Source organism: Thunnus thynnus, chromosome 23 (genome assembly GCF_963924715.1).
Source record: "Thunnus thynnus chromosome 23, fThuThy2.1, whole genome shotgun sequence".
NCBI classification, from domain to species: Eukaryota; Metazoa; Chordata; class Actinopteri; order Scombriformes; family Scombridae; genus Thunnus; species Thunnus thynnus.
Genome location: NC_089539.1, coordinates 216,064 through 237,413, shown reverse-complemented (window position 1 = coordinate 237,413; position 21,350 = coordinate 216,064). Strand labels below are relative to the sequence as shown.

The window sequence follows — 21,350 nt, the reverse complement described above, 5'->3', positions numbered from 1 at the left end:
GATTGGCACTTTACTATAAAGAGAAATTTTTTAGGCATCAGTGTATTAAAATGACAATAAAGCCTTGGTCAGTTTTGAGGAAAGGGAAAATAAAGTAATTTGTGGTCCTTCTTTGGATTTTCTAAAGATGTAAGTGGTCAAAATGTCAAAACAAAAATATTTTGCTATTGTTAGGATATTGTCCGAGTTTTTGTTGCTCTCCAGCCAGAGTATTTTCTTTTCAAATTTGCCATTATATCAATGGGTGAAAGGGCATTGATGACACGCCTAATAAGGTTCTTAGCATTGCCCATAATATTAAAAAGCCTGTCTGTTACCTCCAATTCTTTCTGTAATTTTATTTCTCAACAAGGTATGGTTATTGACACCTCTTCACACCTCCTGTTGCCAAACAACTGTATGAATATAAAAAATGATGAAGCTAAAGTACATCAACATCTGTGGAAAAAAGTCTGTACATGTTCTCAGGTACTTACAAAAGACAGAATATTACCCTTGTTCTTTTTAACTTAGCATAAAAGGTACTCTGTCTTTCATACAATGGATCTAAATGCAACAACAAATAATAGCTTTAGAATTTGTGTGTGATACCCAGATGGCAGTATAGATAAACTTCCTGTCCAAATGAAGTAATCCTTCTCAGGATTGTGAGACAAACTAGTTTTGTTTGTTCTTTTAACTTGTTATGTATACCTAATAGCAAGAAAAATTCCAGCAGAACACCAACAAACAAACACAAAAACAGGTCAAAATGAGGGACAAACTGATAGATCCAAAAATACTGATACTTTTCCCCCCATACTTTTTCCATTAGGAAAATATGGCAATCTTTATTTCCACATGACTGTGACAACCTTATGAAGAATGTATAAGCAACAAGGTTTAAACTCTTGTCAATTTCATCTCATTTTAGAAATGCATAACTATAGTTTTTAAAACAAAATATACATTGCAAACTGTTTTTTTAATTAAATCATTCATAAAGAAAAATTGAGGCAATGAATTTCATTCATTCAGTCTGATAATATTTGGAAAGTCTAGAAGAAGAGTCGCACAATTAAATCATTTTATCCCCATTCAAGTTAGCAGAGAGCTTATTGGAAGTTAGCCAGCTTGGCCAACAGAGGTCTGCATTCATCCGGCCAGCATGTGAATGTCAAACCTGACACCAGATTAGAAACTCTGGTATACTGTGAAATACAGAGAGTTTTATCTGGCGATGATAGGCTTAATCAGCATTGTGTGAACTCGTTTGGCAAGGGCTTGAATGTAACATTCATTTATATGCAAAAGTTCCACACTGCAGGTTTAATATAATGTACACACGTCCCCAAACAGATGCTTGAGATTCCTCAGTAGATAATGACACAGTATTTCTATAAAGCATTCTGATTCTTTCATTTTCACATATTTCAGACTTTCAGCTCTCAATACCAAAAATGGTTCACTGTTACATTTACACAATAAAAATATGTACAATCACAGATATTAAGAAAGCCAGGCATGCACTTGAATCTTGCACTTGATATTAACTTGTAAAGTTATTTGTGACAACACTGAAAACATTCAATGACAAATTTAGCTTGAGAGTAAATAAGTGGAATGATAGACAGAAGGGTCTAAAACACTACTGAGAGATACTGATGGGAAAATATACTTTAAAAAATACATTCTCTAAATTTATTATAGCATCCAATAGTCCCCAATATCATACAGCGTCCTCGCAGCTCTCTGGTAATGTAAATCTCAACTGTATTTTGAAAAGCACACTCTGTGTGTATGTAAAGTGGGCCTGGCAGGGAAAACACCTCTCTCCATTGAGAAAACTAACAGGATTAGCACTGTGATGTAGCACTCTCATGCAACTCTCTCTGACTGGCTGAGACTACATGAACACTACGCCAAACAATTTTCAAACATTGTTTTTGTATGAAAATCAATTGCATCGGCTAAAATCTCTTCTTCTTCGCTCTATTTTAATTTGGCAAATGACAAAACTGCATCACAGCTAACACCTTGTAAGGCGTGAGACAGCCTAGCAGAGCAAATCACAATTTTATGGTCACAACGTGGTCTGACAAAATGAACAAATACAGATCACGTGTAATCGGCTATATCAACATTTAAAACGCATGATCACAGCGAAAGTTGAGATGTCATCTTCACTTTGGTGCCACACAACTGACTGAGCAGCTACGGACACAGGCGGTTACTCTGTCAGCCTGTTAAACCTATCCTCCTGCTCTCTGTAATCACTGTCAGTGTTTCATGCTGCTTAATTCACCATTAAGTTGTTCTTCCTGTTTCTGTTGTCAGACAATGAAACACATATAAAATAGTGATATAATTGTGCCTCATGAATACTATCTGTTAACCATCATTCAAGCTGCTGTACAGCTGTGATAAAATTCTATGATAGTGATGTCATCTAATAAAATCAACATAAAAACAGATTAATGACACCAGCTTTGCTGAGTGTTCAACTATAGTAACATTTAAAATGATCAATTGCAGAAAAAAGTTAGATAGAGGCAACAAATCATCCTTCTTTACTTCACTGCCACACAGTCGACTGGGCAGCTTATGTCATCATTTTGCAAAAACTCAGTTCCCCCCCATGTTCACTGAAATACCAAGCTAGTGTTCTGAGATTTACACACACTGAAGGCCATTCTGAAATATCTTTGTTACTGAATGGAGGACTGAAACAGAGAAAAAAATGTGTTTACAAATATGGCAGCTGTGTAGAGGACAGTCTTTCTCACACCATGACAACAAAAAAGTGAGCTACAATTAGTTGAGGTGCTAGTTTAAGTAGTAATGATAAGTTGCTAATATTTTCTCTAAGTACTGGACCGTTTGGTGTGGTAAATATGCCGTATTTATTGTTCATACCCAAGGGATTATTTGTTCAATGCTGTCTTTGGACTAATTTGTGATTATTCTATCAGTATTTACCGTTTTCTCCCATTTATCTTGCATCAATGTAAGCCTATAGTTGGCAGCATAAGCCAGCTAATGCTACATTTCACCACTCTACCCATTCTACAGTATTGTGATGCAGAAACACCAGAACCTTACTGTTCTAATATTCCTTCATCACATAATATTGATTAATCATTTTTGTGTCTTTCCAGATACCAAATCCCATGTTCCCATGTTCGTAGCCCATGTTCTACTGAACCTGCATTAAAGCCCTGGACAGTGTTTTTGGAAAAGACTCATTTCGTCATCATGGTCACCTGCACCTAGACAACAGGGATATTTAGCTGCAGCACACTAGTGATAGCGTCTACATGTATACACAGTATCCCTTGAACGCTCTATATAAAATTAGGTAGTGCATCTATAAGTTACTAAGCTGGCACACAATATGATCTGTACATTTTGGTTTTTAGAACAAAACTGCACTGATATAAATCTACTTAACATATTACAAAAGCACAATCATCTAAAAAGCTAGTTAGGTGAAAAACAGAAATAGGCCTTTGTCATGGAAGACATTTTGTAATGTCACAGTAGGGAAAGCACAGGTGTAATTAAATTAAATTACTAATGGCCGAACTTCATCTGGCTTCTTGGGTTTTGGGGTCCTCATATTGTGCATGTTGACTCAATTCAGTGTCTACTGAGACATTTAAATAGAACAGAGCCAATATTAGTACAACCTGTGCTTTCCTTCTATGACAAGTGAAATATCTGCTGTGAAAAAGAAAGCAAGTAGCGCAGCTGTCCATGAAGATAGTTCACCAAGGACAAACAGGTATTTTTACATTGATGATTCTTTTACAACCAAGCAATTTGCAGTGGTGCTGCAGCTTTCAGTGCTTCTTCATTGAATCGAGGAGACGCAGGATGTGCAGGAAGAGATTGACGATGTCCAAGTAGAGGTTTATGGAAGCCAAGATGTGCTCCTCAGGGGAGAGCTGCTTCATCAGCAGGCTGGTGTCATAGATGATGAAGCCACAGAAAACTAGAGCTCCGGCTCCAGCCAAGACCAGTTCTGTGCTGTCACTGTTGAAAAAGAACTGCAGAGAGAACAGAGTAAGCAGGAAGCAGGGACCAGGCTGAAGGCTTTACAGGTTTACTAGTGTATGTGTGATATGGACGATGTGTGGTGGGACCAAAGGGGAAGGGACTTTGCCTATTAAGTTTATGACCATGACAGATGAGCTGATTTTGTGACACACACCACTCTCATACACACATCTAACTACACAGGCAATGCTGAAAAGGAGTTCTCCTCATTTCTTTTTTGCTCAGTAACACGTGTTTAGTTATTAACTTGAACCCTACCAGTTCTGGACCCATTTGCACTAATCTTTCATCCATTTTAAAACATCACAAACTTGGAGGAAACTCCTGCAGAAGTGGTCAACAATTTAAAATCAATCTAACATGGTTGTTTATTCAGTATTTATGTGTTTTTGTGGCCTTTAACGACAGCATTTCCCATAAGCCCTAGATGCAGGTTAAATATTGCAGCTTGGCAGTATGTGCCAAGATCAGGGGTGAGTTGATTGTTCACATTTAGTTCAGACATGTCTGTAATAACAGCACAGGATAGAGAGAACTGACTGAAAATCAATATCACAGTGAACTGTCACATTTACCTTGGTAACAATTTATCATACAATATCTTATTAAAACCCCTCTGCAAAAGTTTCTCTGTCTTCACAGTGGAGCTCTTACTAATTATTTGTACTGAAAAACAAACAGAAAACCTTGCATTATGACTTTGTTTTTATTTTATACTTAGTTTATATTTGTTTACCATATTAAGTGGTTAAGAACGATTTTAGGTAGCCTATTTGTTTGCTAAAATAGGAAATTCAAAGTAAAGTATGGCTCTGTTAAACTCTTGCAAAAGTCAAAATAAGTAATATAAACAGATTTGAGTAACACTTTTCTTCTGTTATGTCATTATCTTATAGTTGAATCTTTTGGAGTGACATTCTTTTACCAAACTGCTTTACAGTTTCCCCTGCTTTAAGTCCCTGGCTAAGTTATAGCCCAGAGTATGTTAACTCCATCAACATACTCTGCTGCTAGTAAACAAAACTATCTAACTTAACATGGTTGTTGAAGACTGGTAGCATATATTTTCTGACAAACTGTAGCTCATACTGAACATTTACTGCTAACCTGTCTCTGCTTTGACGTCCAGCATACGTTCCTGCCTTTCTTGAGCACAGCCTCACCACGTCTCTTTCTCTACTGCACACTCACCTCACACACTCCACACTGAACGCTCCCAAAGAAGATGTGCTACTGCACTATATTTCCCACTTCATTTGCGTTTGGCCTTGTTTTGTCCTGTATAATGTTGAATGAAGTGAAAGTGCCCATATGACTAACAAAACATTGTTTTTTACTGTACCAGCGTGTTCACATTTTCACGTTTTGTCTTCACTGGACAGGTTTGGTTAATTACATTGCTTTGAACTGCATGTGGATAGCCTGTATGATGGAATGAATTTATCGAACATATGACTTGGGTCAGAGAGTCATAATATTATAGGATCAGTTGAGGCCCAGGTTACCAACGGCCACCACTGGTGCTGGTGGAAACTATGCTACTGTTGGGCGGAAGGCATGTCCAGAGACAGCGGGAGAGGAGGAGTAGGAGTGTGGAGGTGAGAGTTGGAACTCTGAAAGTCGGCACTATGACTGGTTAAGGGAGAGAGCTGGCTGATATGATGGAGAGAGGGAAGGTAAGTATACTGTCTGTGCAAGAAACCAGGTGGAAGGGGAGTAAGGCCAGGAGCATTGGAGGTGGGTTCAAACTGTTCTACCATAGTGTGGATGGGGGGAGAAATTGGGAAAGGGTAATCCTGAAGGAAGAGTATGTCAAGAGTGTGTTGGAGGTAAAGAGAATGTTGGACAGAGTGATGAGTATGAAGCATAGACTGTAAAAAATAATGGACGAGAAGGACTTGCCTGTGACAGCACCCACCCGTCACTCAAAGCAGCAACGCCCTTAATTTTGCATAGATTTAAGCCTTATTTAAATTTACATGGGTGAGTTATACAAAAATTCACCCCCCATACAGTTGTCATGAATGGGGAAATTAGTTATGGAGACCAAAACCGTTTTTTGTTCCAGGCTGTAAACATGTTTATTTCTGCTGTAAAATTGTCCTTCTCACCTTGTGGACCAAGTTTGTCAGCATTCCCATATTCGCTACCGAGCGATCAAATAATTTGAGGGACAGACTTTTAAGACAGATCTTTATGTTAGGCCTAAACATTTTTTAAATGTTTTTTAAAGTTCTCTTCTCCTGGGAATTTTTCATTGTTCCAACTGTGTGAACTATAATGCCATGATAAGAGGGGACCATTTTTTACATACCCACACAGATAGAAAAATTAAAGTCAGGGGCAGAATCACATGAAGGACCACACATGTAGTCTACCTATTGAAATGTCCTTGTGGCCATGGGGTTTGTAGCCTACACTTCATGGGTACCGCGAGTGTTAGGCCACTGTTGAGGGGAGGTGTTGAGGAAACTTTTATAAAGAGAGGCATATTGGATACATATTGACCAGAGTCTTTCCAGAACTGTAAAATTTTGTCTCATAATATCATAGTATCTCATAGTATCATAGACCACTATGCAGTGTTCTGGTATCTGATAAGCCTTCACACTCATGGATCTGTTACTCACACCAAACCTACCGGTTCATATTTCACCTGTAGCAACATGTCCACACCTACACAGCCCCTGGAGAGCTGTTTTTGGTCTGAACACAATAATTTTCTCTATTTTTATCTCCCTCTTTCTTTCAGTCCCTCTGACAGTGTGTTTCTCTCTTTCAATTGAAACAGGCACATCAGTGTCAGGCAGTTCCACTCACCTTCATGAAGCCTGCAATGATGAGGATCCACAGCCAGGAGAACAGTCTGTAAGGACACATCAGGTACTGTAAGTCTGATAGTGGCTCCCTCTAGAGGAGTGATACAGCAGCTTGCAGGTTATCAGCAGTGAGTGGCAGCCATGACGCACTCACCCTGCTCCCATTTTGCTGAAGTCTCTCTTTGACTGGAAGGTATAGGCTGTCAGTCCAGCAAACACAGCACAGGTCAGGAACAAGGCTTGCAGCACAGTGGAGTACTCATAGAAGGTCACTGTTGAGAGAAAAACTCTGCAGTTAGAACAGTCTACCAACAGGCTCAAACACTGGGAACTGACAGACTACTTTCAAATTACTTACAAGCTGTGGCCACAGACACTGCCTCCAGCAGAGTCTGTAAACAACACACAGTTAGTAGCACTTACACACTATCCAGCTAAGAGCTATAATCAAATAACCAGCTACTGTAAAGCTTACAGTCACTGAGCAGTTAATCTAGAATCACAAAATTAAACTGGTGAATATGGAAACAAATGCATGACAGTTTATTGTAGTGTAGCTCCGTCTTAACAGATTCACCAACCAGCTTATGTAAATTTTATGTTCTTTGACATACTCTTAGTTGAGCTCTATGCATGTTGGGCTAGTGAGATTAACTATTTAACAGACTGGAAACAAGGAAGACTTACAAATACAAGCAGCAGGTAGAGGTTGACTGGATGTTGGTGTCTGTACATGGCCAGGGCCAACAGCAGAACCAGAGAGCCCAGGGCAGAGACCAAAACCACAGCAGGACTGAGGAGGAAACCAGACCACAGTCAGACATCATGACCAACATAAGCTTCATGTATCCAATACTCAGATTAATCATAAAAGATGTACACAACCAACATCAGTTTTTAAGTTAGAATAGATGCTTAAACACACAGGATGTGTATCATGTACTTGAAAACATTCAACAGGGGACTATACAAATCTACTAGGGATGGACTGATTACATTTTCCTTGGCTGATTCCAATTGCCAATTGTTTTAAAAGCCTGACCTGCCAATCCCAGGCGATATTGATTTTCTTTTCTTTTTGATGTCTGATATAATTAACAGCCTACAAAAAACAAATCAATTAATTAATTTAAAAAATGTATCTGTTCTAGCCACACGCTAAACAAGCGCTTCTCCAGAAACTAGACGATTTTACTTTTCAAATGAAGCCCAATACATGCATTTTGGCCACACAGTTATCTGTTATAAGATTTTCCATTTGGGTATGCCATTTTGGCAAAATTCCAAAAAAGGAGTGGATGTTAAGAGGTTAAAAAACAACTCAAAGTATAAAATACTAAACAGATTAACAACTTCTCCAAATGAAAACAAAATAAAGTGAACCAGTTTACTTAACCTTATGACATTTCTTCTACTTTTTCAAACCAAAAATAAAGTGCAGCAGGTTGTAGAACCTTATGGGTTTTTTTCTATTTTTTCAAATAAAAATAAAGTATAGCAGGTTAAACAACCTTATGACATTTTTTCTACTATTTCAAATGAAAATGTGCAGAAGGTTACAAAACTTAGGCCATTTTTTTCTACTATATAGAATTCCCACACAGCAGACAATCTATTTCTGACCAGCTTTTATGAATGTGCAAGAGATCAGAGTGAATAAGGAAACTGACGTGATAAATACAAAACAAAACACAGTGTGAAACGTTGGGGAGAGTAAAAACTTTCTGTTCTATATGGTCATTGAAGAACGCTTAATTTTATGTTAAAACTATCTCTGATGAAAACAGGGATTTCTCAGTTTGGCAAAGCTCTCAGGGAAATTCCCATTTTCATCCGAGATTATGTAAAGAGGCCAACTGACTTATTCTCATCTGGCATTAACATGCGTCTTAGGTGACCCAATCAAAAGTGGACAGTTCTAAGTACATCAGTTCACACCTGGCATTAGAATGCGTCTTTACATGTGTCTTGAGTGACCACTTGTCATCGGATCTCACTTCTCCGCTCTATAAGCAAATAAACATGTGCAACATGAGACCAAGACCAAATGCATTGTTGTTTTTAAATCGGCAGGAGGCATTAATGCACTTCCCATGCCTATTCCGCTGGAAATTAAAAGAAGTTGTAAAGACCTTGACGCATGGGCAAAATCAAAACTCTTCAGCCCAAATGGAAATCAGACAGCACGTTTCATGTGTACTCCATCCACGAGAATCCATTTTGCCTGTTGTTGTGGCTTCTTCTTCTTGTTTGGTGCACAAATGAGTACATACTTCAGTTTACACAGAGGACGTCAGTTGAGCAGGCGGTCCTTCAGTGTGGCCAAGGACACATTCATGTGCACACTGCTAAAAGAATGTGGCTAAAAGAATGTGACCCAGACTACAGCTGTGTTCAAAATCACATACAGTGGAAACCGCTTATAGTGATCATATCTGTCCGGATCAGATTGATGACTGCGAGCAGATGATTATTATAACCGTTTTTTTGTTTCTTTTTGTTAATTTCTCATGCAGATTATCATCTAATTGACCTTTGTATATTTCTTACATGAATATAAAGTAATGAAACAGCCAGCTTCACTATTTACTGACTGTTTCACTATGCAGTGCAGCTGTTTCAAACACTTGTTGTTTCACTGCTGCATCTTGCTGGCTCGTTTTTGGCAGTTTAATATAAGTTTCAAGGAAACTACGTTTTTCATTGAGAGAAAATGACTTTTTCCTTTTCTTTTTCTTGTCATGATTTCAATGTGCACCAGTCTCCCAGCAGACAGGTTGTGCATTGTGCATTTAGGTTGCAGAGGTGGGGGCCGCAGGGCCACCACATTGAGAGAGTTGAAACAGAATCAACTTTTGGAGAAACACAACCTATAATGCTGTACAACCCCGCCATGAGGGAAGACAAAAACATTACAAGGAAGAGGGGAGGATATTTCTCTTTGTTTGATAATGTTAAAAGTAAAGTTAGGCTTTGCTGGAAGCTTCACAACTAATTTTTAAAAAGACGATCAGAGAGAGAGAGAAGCTGTGGTCAAGCAAACTAGTGGGTGGATGAAGAGAGCGAGCAGTGTTCGCAAGAACCATATAAGCAGTTGATCACTGTAACGTGATCACTATCAGTGGTTTCCACTGCACTAACCTACTATTCATACAAAGTATGATGTATGTAGTGCGTTCCAACTGCATAGTATGTGGATTCTGTGTATGCGAGAAATGCCCAGATGTATACTAGATTAACAAGAATTTCTGCATATGCGGCATGAGTTAACTGGACATACTCAACTGCCCCACAATGCATTGTTTCTTCAGACTGCGCAAGGGAGGAGATGAGCAAGGCCACAAGTTGTTGTAATTTTCACTGTGGGCCTGTTAATATGTCACTTTATTAAGTTTTAATATTTTTCAGGTGAGAAAGTAACCATTTAGATTCCCAATTTGTGGTAAGTTTATCCAAATAATGCCTGTTTGTGAACCTGCTGCAACGTTTTTGGAGATGTGAGGAGCTGCCTATAGGAGCCACTGGCCGGGACCATGCAGTCATCTCAGCTGCCAGCAGCCCGACTCCTGAGATGATCAAACAGTCAATGTCCATTGTCATCCCGGGGAGAAAATGATCCGCTCAACTGATCTGCAACTCTTTGGAGATTTACCACTGGCTCTAATGTCTCCACAGTATTTTGATTTATGATATAATTCCTTTTGGAAGATACATGTTGGTCTCACAGAAATCTAATAATTGTAGCTGCCACATTAGTTTGTCTGAATGTGAAGCTTCATGTTTTTACTGGGCAGAACAACAGCACTGTCTGTAGGGCTCTACAGATATCACGGCATTTCAATAAAAATAAATGTAATAAAATGAATAGATCAGTCTATATTAAATTTTGTTTTATTTTATTAAGCGTCCTCTCGTCCTCATCAGTTTGTATTCCTGAGTTGAACTTGCCAAGACCTCATCACACCCACCTGACCGTAGCCACAGAAGTAGGGGTGCCCCCACCTCAAGGTGCAGCACCCCCACCCAACACCCATTTGTGTTGTTGCAATAATTTATTTTTTTCTGTTGTGTCCGAACCAGTCTGGCAAAAATAGACCCTGTGCTTAAAGATAGTGGAGCCCGAAAGAGCCAGAAAGTGATGCAGTCGCTTTCTGTTAACATTACACTCCACCTCTACCAGTCCCTGTAGGATATATTGCTTTTTAAAGTATGTCGAGCAGCACAAGCTGTCCAAGTGATTTCTTTATTGTGTGTTGTATTGATGTATGAATGTTGTCTTTAACAATTTACTTTAAAGATTAGAGAGGCTGCTTTCCTAATTGTAAATGTTTCCATGCACGCAGTGATGTCACCGCAGCAAATATTGTGGGGCATTTAAGCAGCAAAACTAACAATTGTAGTTATGAACTTGACAGGACAGAGGAACTCTGTCCTGTCAAGGAGCAAATTTCCAAACAGATGTTATCTGGATGAAGTGACCACATATTGGGAATCTACATGGTTACATTCTCGCCTGAAAAAATTAAACCTAAATTAAGTGACATACAGGGAATGGGAATGTGATGTGATCAACAGCAAGTTTTTGAAGGATGCTGTCACCAGTACACCGTCACCACCCATCCAGCTAAGTAGTCTCCACCCATTCCGCTCAGTGTAACTCTGTTAAACTTCAATTTCAACATGGTCGTATTTGTTGTATGCGTACAAGTGTGCGGTTGAGAGAGAGAGAGAGAGATAGAGAGAGAGAGAGAGAGAGAGAGAGAGCATGTGTGTGACGGTAAGGCTGGTGACTAGAGCAAAGAGTATGAAGTTAATACTATAGGTGTGAATATAACAGTGCAATGTGTGTACAGTTTAGGCTATTTGTCAGTGAATAAATGCTACAACTCCTCAAGACCCAAGCCAAGTTCCCATGTCTTGCTTGCTGCCAGCTGATTAAAGTGAAGGGAATTAGCCCCAATGTTAGTGACAATGGCTAATGCAATACTACATAAGTGAACTATTGTTGCAGCAATACATTTAACAGAAGACAACTGAAATGGATATAGCACCCCTCGTACCTCAGAAATGCTAAAAGTAATTAGGAGGCGCTATAGAGCCAAAAAACCATGCCCTAGCCCAATTGTGATACTAACTGAAATATTTGCTAGTTTGAACATAGGTGCAAAGTTTTGTGAGTTTTCGTGCATCCTAAAGGCCTCAAATGTGTTCGTAAAATGAAAATTGAGGCACAAAATCCAAAATGGCTGACTTTCTGTTGGATGAAAAAATCTGAAAAAAATACATTTTCTGTCAAGAATGATGAGAGCAATGAACCCACCAAATTTCATGAACATGAAAGAAACTTTGTTCCAAAATGGTCCTGCGTTTGGGGATGCCCGTTGGCCACGCCCGAGCCCAATCACTACAGAACTTCACAATTTTCAGCAGTTGTGCCAGTTTTTCGAGCATCCTAAGTCCCTCAAAAATGCAATGGTGTATAATAATAATAATAATAATAATAATAATAGTAATAATAATAATAATAACAATAATAATAATAATAATAATTAAGGCTGCAAACAGTGATGAACGGGCCCTCACACCACGTGCACGTCGGAGGAAGTGGCAGCCATCGTATCAATACTGGGGCTCTGATTTTAAAAATTTTCTAGGGGGCACCCTCGAGCCACTTTGCCACAACCAAACCTGATGCCCATATCAGATATCAAGTTCCACCACCTTTGATGCATGTGTAAATTTTCATGAGTTTTCGAGCACCCCTAGCACCTAAAAAATGCAAAAAGTAATTACGGGGTGCTATAGAGCCAACAAAAAGACTTACAACTTGCATTCAATTACTCTTTGCTTTTTACTTGTAAAACTTTTATTGCACTTACAGTAACGTAATGAGTGTAGTTAGTTGTCAACCTGAGTACTTCACCTGGTTCACTGTCTCTGCTGCACTCTGTGGAGCACATACACACAGAGTGCTCAGCCCCATAGGAGAGGAGAGAGACTCAGCGTGACCATAAATGACAGCAAAACTCAATAGGACTATGTTTATTTATGATATTTACCTAATTTATGTGCACTCGTTTCATTTCAGCGCAGTGAGGCTCTACTGCATTTTGCTGTCAGTTATGGTCCTGCTGAGTTTCTCTCCTCTCCTCTGTTTCACCATGGGCAGGGCTGCCCCTCCATACACACACGGAACCCAGCACAGCAGAGGAGAGACAGTGAAGTAATTGAGTTGACAACAAAACTCATTACGTTACTGTTACTCAGTTGTTGGGTAACTTGACCTACGTTTTAGCCACTTCGTTTGAGACAATCACTGTCTCTCCATCTTTAAGGCACATGGCACTGTAGGCTAGTTGTGAAGTAACACACAGTAGCTCGCTTCAGTCAGGAGGGGAGTGCTTGTTTTACAGATTTTTGGCACCATCTGTTGTTGTGAATTTATATTCACGTGTTAAAGTCTAGACCCAAAATATAAGACGACCCCACTTTTTCAGACGAATTTCCAATAAAAAAACTGTCTTATATTCAGACCAATACAGTACATAATTTCCATGTTGTGGCTCTATAAAAAGCAATAAAGCAGTATATGGTCATTTTCATATTTACATTGGCTATTTGTAGGACCAGTCATCAGCAGAATCTGTTCCTATTGGCTCGGTCTTTATGCGAAAGAAGAGGGGCAGGCACCACCTTTCAACACGGACTCTCATTGGCTATTGTAGGCTGTGGACAGGACATAGAAGCTCCTATTGGGTGTCAAGCGGGGTGTCAATCAAAAGGCCAGAGTGCAGCCACCATTTTGATACCAAGACATGGCTAATCTATACATGCTGACACAAGTTATGACGGCGAGTACGTTGAAAGATTAGGACATCTGCTGTCTAATTTGAAATGATGCAACAGCTGTTCGTGGATATTTGTTGATGTAATAATGAGCTTTGGACTAAATATTTTACTGGATTGGATCAACTGGACCTTTGCCAATGTGGAGTAATATGAGGTTTCATAGGTGTGCACAGTAGTGTGAATTTTTTGTTGGTGGTCTGAAGAGTATCTTGAAATGGTTTGCATCAATTGAATCACAAGAATCTTAGCTTTTAAAAGATGTGTCGCATGAATACTGACTTAAAGACAGGAGATGTGTACATAGCATAGTTGGGTACTTAACAGTGTGATGGCCCGTCGCAATGTTAAGGGGTTAAGGGGATTATTTACATGATATTATCATATGTGTATCATTAAAATGAGATCAATATTTAATTTTTTAAAAATCATGGTGATCATCAGTATCAGCGACACTCCTAGTTTAAGTATTGTTCTACAGTGTTTCTGTTGTAACATTTTGCCATGGTGGGCCAAAATGTTTGCCACCATGGGAAAAAAAAAAAAAATCACAAAAAGAAAACAAAACATTCCACAATCAATCATTTGAAAGGTGGTCACAAAACTCTGTCCATGCTGTCTTAAGTCCATCTTTTTTTCCTCTCAACCTTCTGATCAAATCACACATATTTAATGTTATTGGAAGTTTCTGGCTCTCTCCAGCAAACGGAAAGCAGCAAACCAGGTAGTTACAAAGGTAACGGCTGAAAAAATTTCTCATATACAGTCACATACTGGTGATTAACAGTGGATAGATGGTGAATAAACAGTGTTATTAGTCAGTGTTTAATTCGGTATGCATCTGATCCGCCAACCAGCACATATTTTAGTGAGAAATCCTAATTTTTGAAATGGTCGCCTCTCATTCCCACAGCCTTCTCCCACTGAAACAGCACAGCTAACCAGCAGAGGCTGGTCATGAGTTGAGGCAAAAAAAATCCCAAATGTGAGTTTGTACGCAAATACAATTTATCTTTATGGATTACAATGATGCCAAATTGACAAGAAGGCTATTGACATATGATGCCTTTTATCTTGTGTATTCTAGAGTTGTGTGTTTTTGCGGACACATCAGGAATTGTTAATGTCATATTTCTTAAAGGGGGTTTTGCAAAACATTAATATTTTCCCCAGAGAACACAAGGATCTTCAGTTTAATTCAAACTACTAATATCTATGGTTTTTAATACTTTGTCGCCACTACAGAAACATTAGGTTACTGCTAAAGTATGATAAGGTTGTCTGATGTTGACTGCTGTTAGTATGTGTGATTAATGGTCTACAGTCTAATACTGTGCGTTTGCATCGATTACTGACGGTGCCTGATCAGGCTAATTATCAGCTGAGTGTAGTGTCAGTTTCTAATGACAACATGCAGTAAATGACTGCCCTTTGTGTGCATGTTTTTTTTAATTACTTTCCTAATTAAACATGATGTGCTTGGTGGTGTTATTAATGACTCCTGATGAAACCTGAAAGCTCTGCATTCTCATTGCCCTTTAGCTTCCCTTTTTATAAGTCACATTAATATTTATTCACCCAGAAAAATCTAATATTTCTCTGTGTAATATGACTTCTTCTTTCTGTCAGCTGCTGTATCTGCTGTGTATTTACTGGTTTTTCAAACATGATTTTGGGCCAGTTGGAGGAGTTAAACCTGTGACTTTCTGCCTTTGTGTAATTATCCAGTCTGTTGCTGTTTTTACTGTATTCCATGCAGTTTGCAGGGTTTCCAAACAAAATCAAAATGCCGTGTCTAGGATAGTTTATGGTTGAAGGTGGTTTCTGTGGGCAACTGTATAAACTGTGTAGCTGTTTTAAAGTTGTAAAAATACAAAGGATGACACATTTTGAAATGTGATTGTCTTAGCTGATATAATCAAAGAAATGTTGACCCCAAAAATTTATTTGTAAAAAAAAAAAAAAAAGTTGCTGAATGAAAATGAGTTAACAACAGGAACAATCAGCATGTGCTTGTTGTTTCTCTTCACAGTTATTGTTGTTCAGTTATAACTGAAATAATTTTAATTAACTTTTTCTTTCTGCTGTTTTTTCAGAACAAACCACTGCACACACGAGGGCAGCTGTGGCCATAAGTGGCGTCTGTTTCTGCTCCATTGTTTAACAGTTTTTCTTCTTGTAAATTTTCACCAAGAGTAGAATGGGAAATAATTTCAAAAGAATGTAGTTGTAGTCCTTGCAAATAGTGACCCTGCAAGATCCCCAGTCTTTGCAAAATCTTATAGTCTGTGACTAAACTCAATGACTTATGACACATTGTCTTTAGATGTGAGAGGGTGTCAGACTGTCAACCAGAAGTTAAATGAAAAATATTTGCATATTCATAGATTCTGGAATTTTAATGAGGGAGAAGAGTAGGAGCCATTTTAGGGATATTAATGTGGTAATTATATTTTTTTTCTGGAAAAACACACATTGTTGGTCAGAGCAGAGTATTTTTGTATGTCTTAATACATGAGTGGAGAGGATCTTTAAGTGGATCATGAGGCTGTCATATCTCAACTAGTCATTCACATTTTGGTTAGATGACAGTAAGATGATGCTCACCTGGCATGGACAAACTCCTTGATGGTTTGAGAGAACATAAAGAGGGCAGAGGTTGCTGTTGTCAGAATGATCTGCAAGCTCAGGAGGGTGTATACCTTCCTCAGGAAGTCTGATCAACAAAAACAACAGTGGAGACACAGTGTTACAGTAGCTGAACCCTCAGCTGAATGTACAAGTTACACTTGTTTCCATAAGCAGAGCGACTGCGATGGAAGAGCGGACGACCGCCCTAGGGCCCATGCTCAGTAGGGGCCCTGCTGGGGACGCAGCTTGTGACCCAATTCGCGAGTGCAGCAGGAATAGTAGAGTTTAACTCTCGCTTTTTCAATTCATTCTCTATAGTTGTTCTTATCACTATGGGTGTAATCCCACCTCTGACCACGATGTGGGTTGCAATGGCAGAGTGACGCTGTCTGTATTTCCGCTCATTGACTCCGTGGGAAGTAGAGACTGCAGAAGCAGCAATTCAAAGTTTATGACTAACTTGGCTGAAAATTTTAGCCAAAATATGAGCTATTCGTGTTTTTGTGTTTGTGGTGAATGAAACTCACAAAACAAAGTTTCAGCCATCTGAGGCTCATTAAGAGCTATTTGCGTTTGTGCATGGATGAGGCCAGACTATCCAACCTCACTATAATGGACCACACTAAACTAAAGGCTGAGCAGGGACAACAATTGGTGAGTGAAACATTTCCATAACTCATGGAAATTACATTATGTACTGGATCTTGTACTGGGACTGCCAGCCGAAGCCTTGAATAAGGTGGATTTTCCCCAATTTTGCATTTATAATTGGTTAAGTCATCTGTTGACTGTGTGTGATTTGAGAATGAGCCTGTGCAGTTCTGTCTACCTGTTGCTTGTGAGAATTCATTCGTGGATATAGAAAACAAGAGTAAGTTGTGTATTTGATACATGCAGTATACTTTGTGACATGAACAAAAACTCTTAAAGAATAAAGAAATGCGTGTAAGTCATGTATCTACAGTATGATATGTGCATTGTTTCTTTTTGATGAGAACATAAAGAGTTTTTCTAATTGAATATAATGTTGTGTAACCTTATTTCTTTACGATGACCTGTCTGACCACACTGCTATTATAAGTAGGGCTGTAGTCTCCTGATCGACTGGTTGATTAGTTGGTTGATATGCTCTCATCCAACCAAATTCTCATTGGTCAAATAATTGCTGTGTTACTTTCATAAGGAGAAAAGTGCTACATCAGTAGCCTTCCAGGATTAATCCATTATTTCCTGCGGCGGGAGGGACAGACTAACAATTCCCGCTGAAAACGGGTTTGTATCCAAAACACCCCTGTTGTTTTCACAATTTTGAACTCGCCCAAGCTAATGAGGATGGCTAGGTCTACCTGTACTCAACGTTTACTGAGCGTTTACAGAACATACTGAGCGTTTACTGAATCAGTGTTTCTCCTGTAATTATAAAAACAAGAACCCATGCCAGTCCAAAAAAATATTTTTTAATGCCAAAAATATCACCGAATATCCATTCATTCAGAAATCAATAGTGTTTGGGAGCCTCTGTGCAGCGCTGTTCCGATATGTGAGTCAACCTCTGTGTCACTGCCTGGGAAACTATTGGTAGCATAGCTCCATTAAGGAGAAGGGCATTGTGTAATATGTGCACGTAGCGGGTGGGAAAGAGTGAGCGGCAGAAAAGTGACAGTGAATGCGAGTGGAGCGGAGGAAAAGATTAGCAGTATGATGTCAGTCTGGCAATAAATGTACAGAACAGGCTACAGTGTCTGTAATCTGTAATTTCCCCAAGTGCTGAAAGGTAAAGGGGGTTAAATTTCAGTCGACCAAAATGTTCTATGGTTGACTACAGCCCTAATTTTGAGTGCTTAACTTAATTTAGCTAACCTTGATAAATGTGTGGGGTCACAAGATGATAAAATGTATAAAACAGGTAAAAAGGCAATTGATTTTTCTCTGATTGCACTGCTCTTTTCTTGGGAAATATTTCTCATCTTTTCAGGGCTCAACAAAGATACAAACATCCATAATTAGTCTTTATTAACTTAAATTTTAGTTATGAAGAAATCAGTCAGAATGTTAATCTGTTGTTTAACTCCATGCTTACTACATCTTGACACACCTGTCTGTGTCACTGCCTGTGGTGCTGTAGACCACTGTGTCTATTTATGTTTGAATAGGCCTTACAGTGTTGTAGACTACTGTGTCTATTTCATGTTTATGTTATTTCTCAGTACGAGAGACAAGGTACTGAGACAGTGCACCTGGCCTGTTGCTGTCTATCAGTGCTGAACCACTCGTTAATCTATTCACAAGGAGCACCACATGCTGTCCTCAGTGCTGAAACATTTGAATGCGGCTGACAACCTGTCTTCTTTTTTTGTTTTTCAGAACAAGCTTATCCGACAAGGTGGCTTCACTGTTTTTTCTTCGACATAGGCTTGCTTGACTCAATTAGTCATAATTTGTGTTTATGGACAGGATATATCAGCTATTTTACAGTTGTGAATTTTAAAATGACTTAATCAGAAGGGCCCCTCAAGAATGCTCTGCCCCCTCTGTGCTGAGAGTCTAGCTCCGCCCCTGCTTATTTCTAAACCAGATGCAACCTGTTCATGTGTGAGAAAATACCATCGGCTTGCATTAACGTTTGTTCAATCTGGATCATTAGTCAACGTTATACGTTACTGTGTGTGAATACTAACATCTGGATGTGTTTACAGTCATGGCCATGCTGAGTTTGAACCAATATAACCTAAACTTAACTTAACGCTACCAGTGAGGGCTACAGGATGTGGTGCTTCTAACCCATTAGCATTGTGTAGTTACGGTTTAACTGTAACTTAGCTATAGAGCCAGAGCTAATATTCAGCTAACATTATGCTCGCCTTTTGGGAAACCGTAGCGATAGCTATAATAAAGACAGAACAATGGCGGTCATTTACATTTCTAGAGTAGAATAATTAACGTAACGTTTAAGCTAACTAGCTGACGTGGCTAGGAGCTGTCAACATTACGTTACGACCCAGACGTCAAATTAATAACTTTACTTACCCATACGTATCTGGACACTGGCTGTAGCAACATTTGTGCCATAGTTAAAATCGTCTTCAATTGAAGACCTGGGGTATTTTTCACTACTCATCGTCTTACTACAACGTTTTCTCAGCTAGATGAAGAAATGTAGTCACTGGAGATTGATAAGAATACGGAAGGGTCAGGGAAAGGCTGTGTTGTAGGTGTATGGAGTCACAGGAGTGCCATAAAAAAACAATACATCTGTGAAATAATAAGAAAATAAATGTGGAAATATAAAGAGGAATAAATAAAAGAATAAATAAGTAAATAGAAAATGTGGGAATGTAAAGAGAAATATATAAAATAATGAACAAATGTGGAAATATGAAGACAACAAAATATAAAATAATAATTATAAGCATTTTCATATATATTTTCACATTTATTTGTTCATTTTTTTCTGTATATATTTCTTTACATATTTTAAATATATATATATATTTATTGCATATAAATATTTTTTCTTTATATTTGTAATTGTATATGTATTTATTTTAATATAATGTCATTTATTTATTTTTATCCCTTTATTTTTCCTTATTCTTTTCCCTACTGCTTTTGCTTTTCCCTATTGCTTTAGCATTTCCCTTTTGATTTTGCCAAGGGCCAAGCTGTCAATCAACTGGCTTTGGGCGGGCCTTCCTGCCCAGGCTGATGTTATGCTCATGCTCATGCTCATCATGGGATGCTGTCAAGTAAAGCAAGATAGTGGCTTGCACTTCATTTTTTATATGTAAAATTGAACTGGTAAGTGTTCTTTTTGGGACCACAGTTGAAGTTTTCTTAGGCTGGTTGGCAGCTCCTCGGTCCAGATTGCTGCTAATGCAACACAACTGACACACTGTTAGCATAGCCTGTTAGCACCTGCTACTGCCAATGTTACTGAGAAAAATACTTAAACAGCTTGAAATCTAATTAAATATGTATTCATGAAGCTGTGTGAAAGTTAATCAGGGGATCCTATCCATGAAATAACATTAGCAGCTTTATTTCCAGCCTGTCTGCCATGATTCATCAGCTGATTTTGTTCCATTTCTTAGAAAAGTTCCATGATTAACTTTTACACAGCTCCATAGATACAGATTTAATAAGCTTGCAAGCTGTTTTGCATATAGTATGTGACAGCAGTGGGATTAATGATTCAACTTCAAATGGACCAATGTAACGGGATGCCAACTTATAGGACTCCACTTGCAGGTGCAAGTCACAGGAGGAAAGCCACACTTTCTGGCCAGGTTGGTAAGTAGTAGCAGGGGTATGGTGACGGTCAGCGAGACGCCGGTTACGGTCTGCAGTACAGAGGAGAGCTGCCCGTACCACCCTCCAAATTTGGCAGCATTGACAGAGGTTGGCTTGGACAGAGGGGACAGCAACCTCTTCCTCCTGAACACTGAAAAAGGGGAGGTTGATAGTCCAGAGAAGCCATGAAAAGGGACATACCTGTAACAGAGCTGGTGAGGGTGTTGTGGGCATATTCTACCTAGGGCAACTGTTTGCTCCAGGAGGACGGGTGGCAAGCAGTGATGCAATGCAGAGCTGCCTCAAGATCTTGATTTGCCCGCTCCATCTGCCCATTTGACTAAGGGTGGTACCCGGAGGAAAGGCTGGGAGTGGCCCCCAAAGCCTGACAGAAGGCTTTCCAGGCCTGGGAGGAGAACTGTGGGCCCCGGTTAGATACAATGTCCTTGGGTATGCCATGGAGCTTGAACACATGGAGGACAAGCAGGTCAGCAGTCTCTGTGGCTGAAGGCAATTTAGGGAGAGGGACGAAATGGACAGCCTAGGAAAAACGGTCAACAATAGTCAATATTGTAGTGTTACCTTCTGATGGGGGCAGGCCAGTGACGAAATCCAGGGCAATGTGGGACCAGGGGTGGCTTGGAACCCGCAATGGGTGCAGCAGACCAGCAGGGGACTGGTGGAATGTTTTGTTGTGGGCACAGGTAGAGCAGGCAGACACGAAGG

The 21,350-nt window shown here is 39.2% G+C and overlaps 1 protein-coding gene across 2 annotated transcripts; it reads right to left on the bottom strand.

Moving 5' to 3' along the window:
* Positions 1 to 785: 785 nt before the first annotated feature.
* tmbim4 (transmembrane BAX inhibitor motif containing 4) lies at positions 786 to 20,948 on the bottom strand. 2 transcript variants are annotated; one of them, XM_067582324.1, is made up of 7 exons: positions 20,826 to 20,948; positions 16,311 to 16,419; positions 7,545 to 7,650; positions 7,216 to 7,249; positions 7,012 to 7,129; positions 6,859 to 6,904; positions 786 to 4,028 (listed from the first exon to the last, which is right to left on the bottom strand). In XM_067582324.1, exons 2-7 carry the CDS (start codon positions 16,346 to 16,348, stop codon positions 3,822 to 3,824), a joined length of 549 nt encoding a protein of 182 aa, XP_067438425.1. In that variant the 5' UTR covers positions 16,349 to 16,419; positions 20,826 to 20,948; the 3' UTR covers positions 786 to 3,821. The 2 variants fall into 2 exon arrangements, with proteins under 2 accessions (XP_067438425.1, XP_067438424.1); XM_067582323.1 differs by lacking the exon at positions 20,826 to 20,948 and adding an exon at positions 19,362 to 19,553.
* Between the last annotated feature and the right edge of the window lie 402 nt (positions 20,949 to 21,350).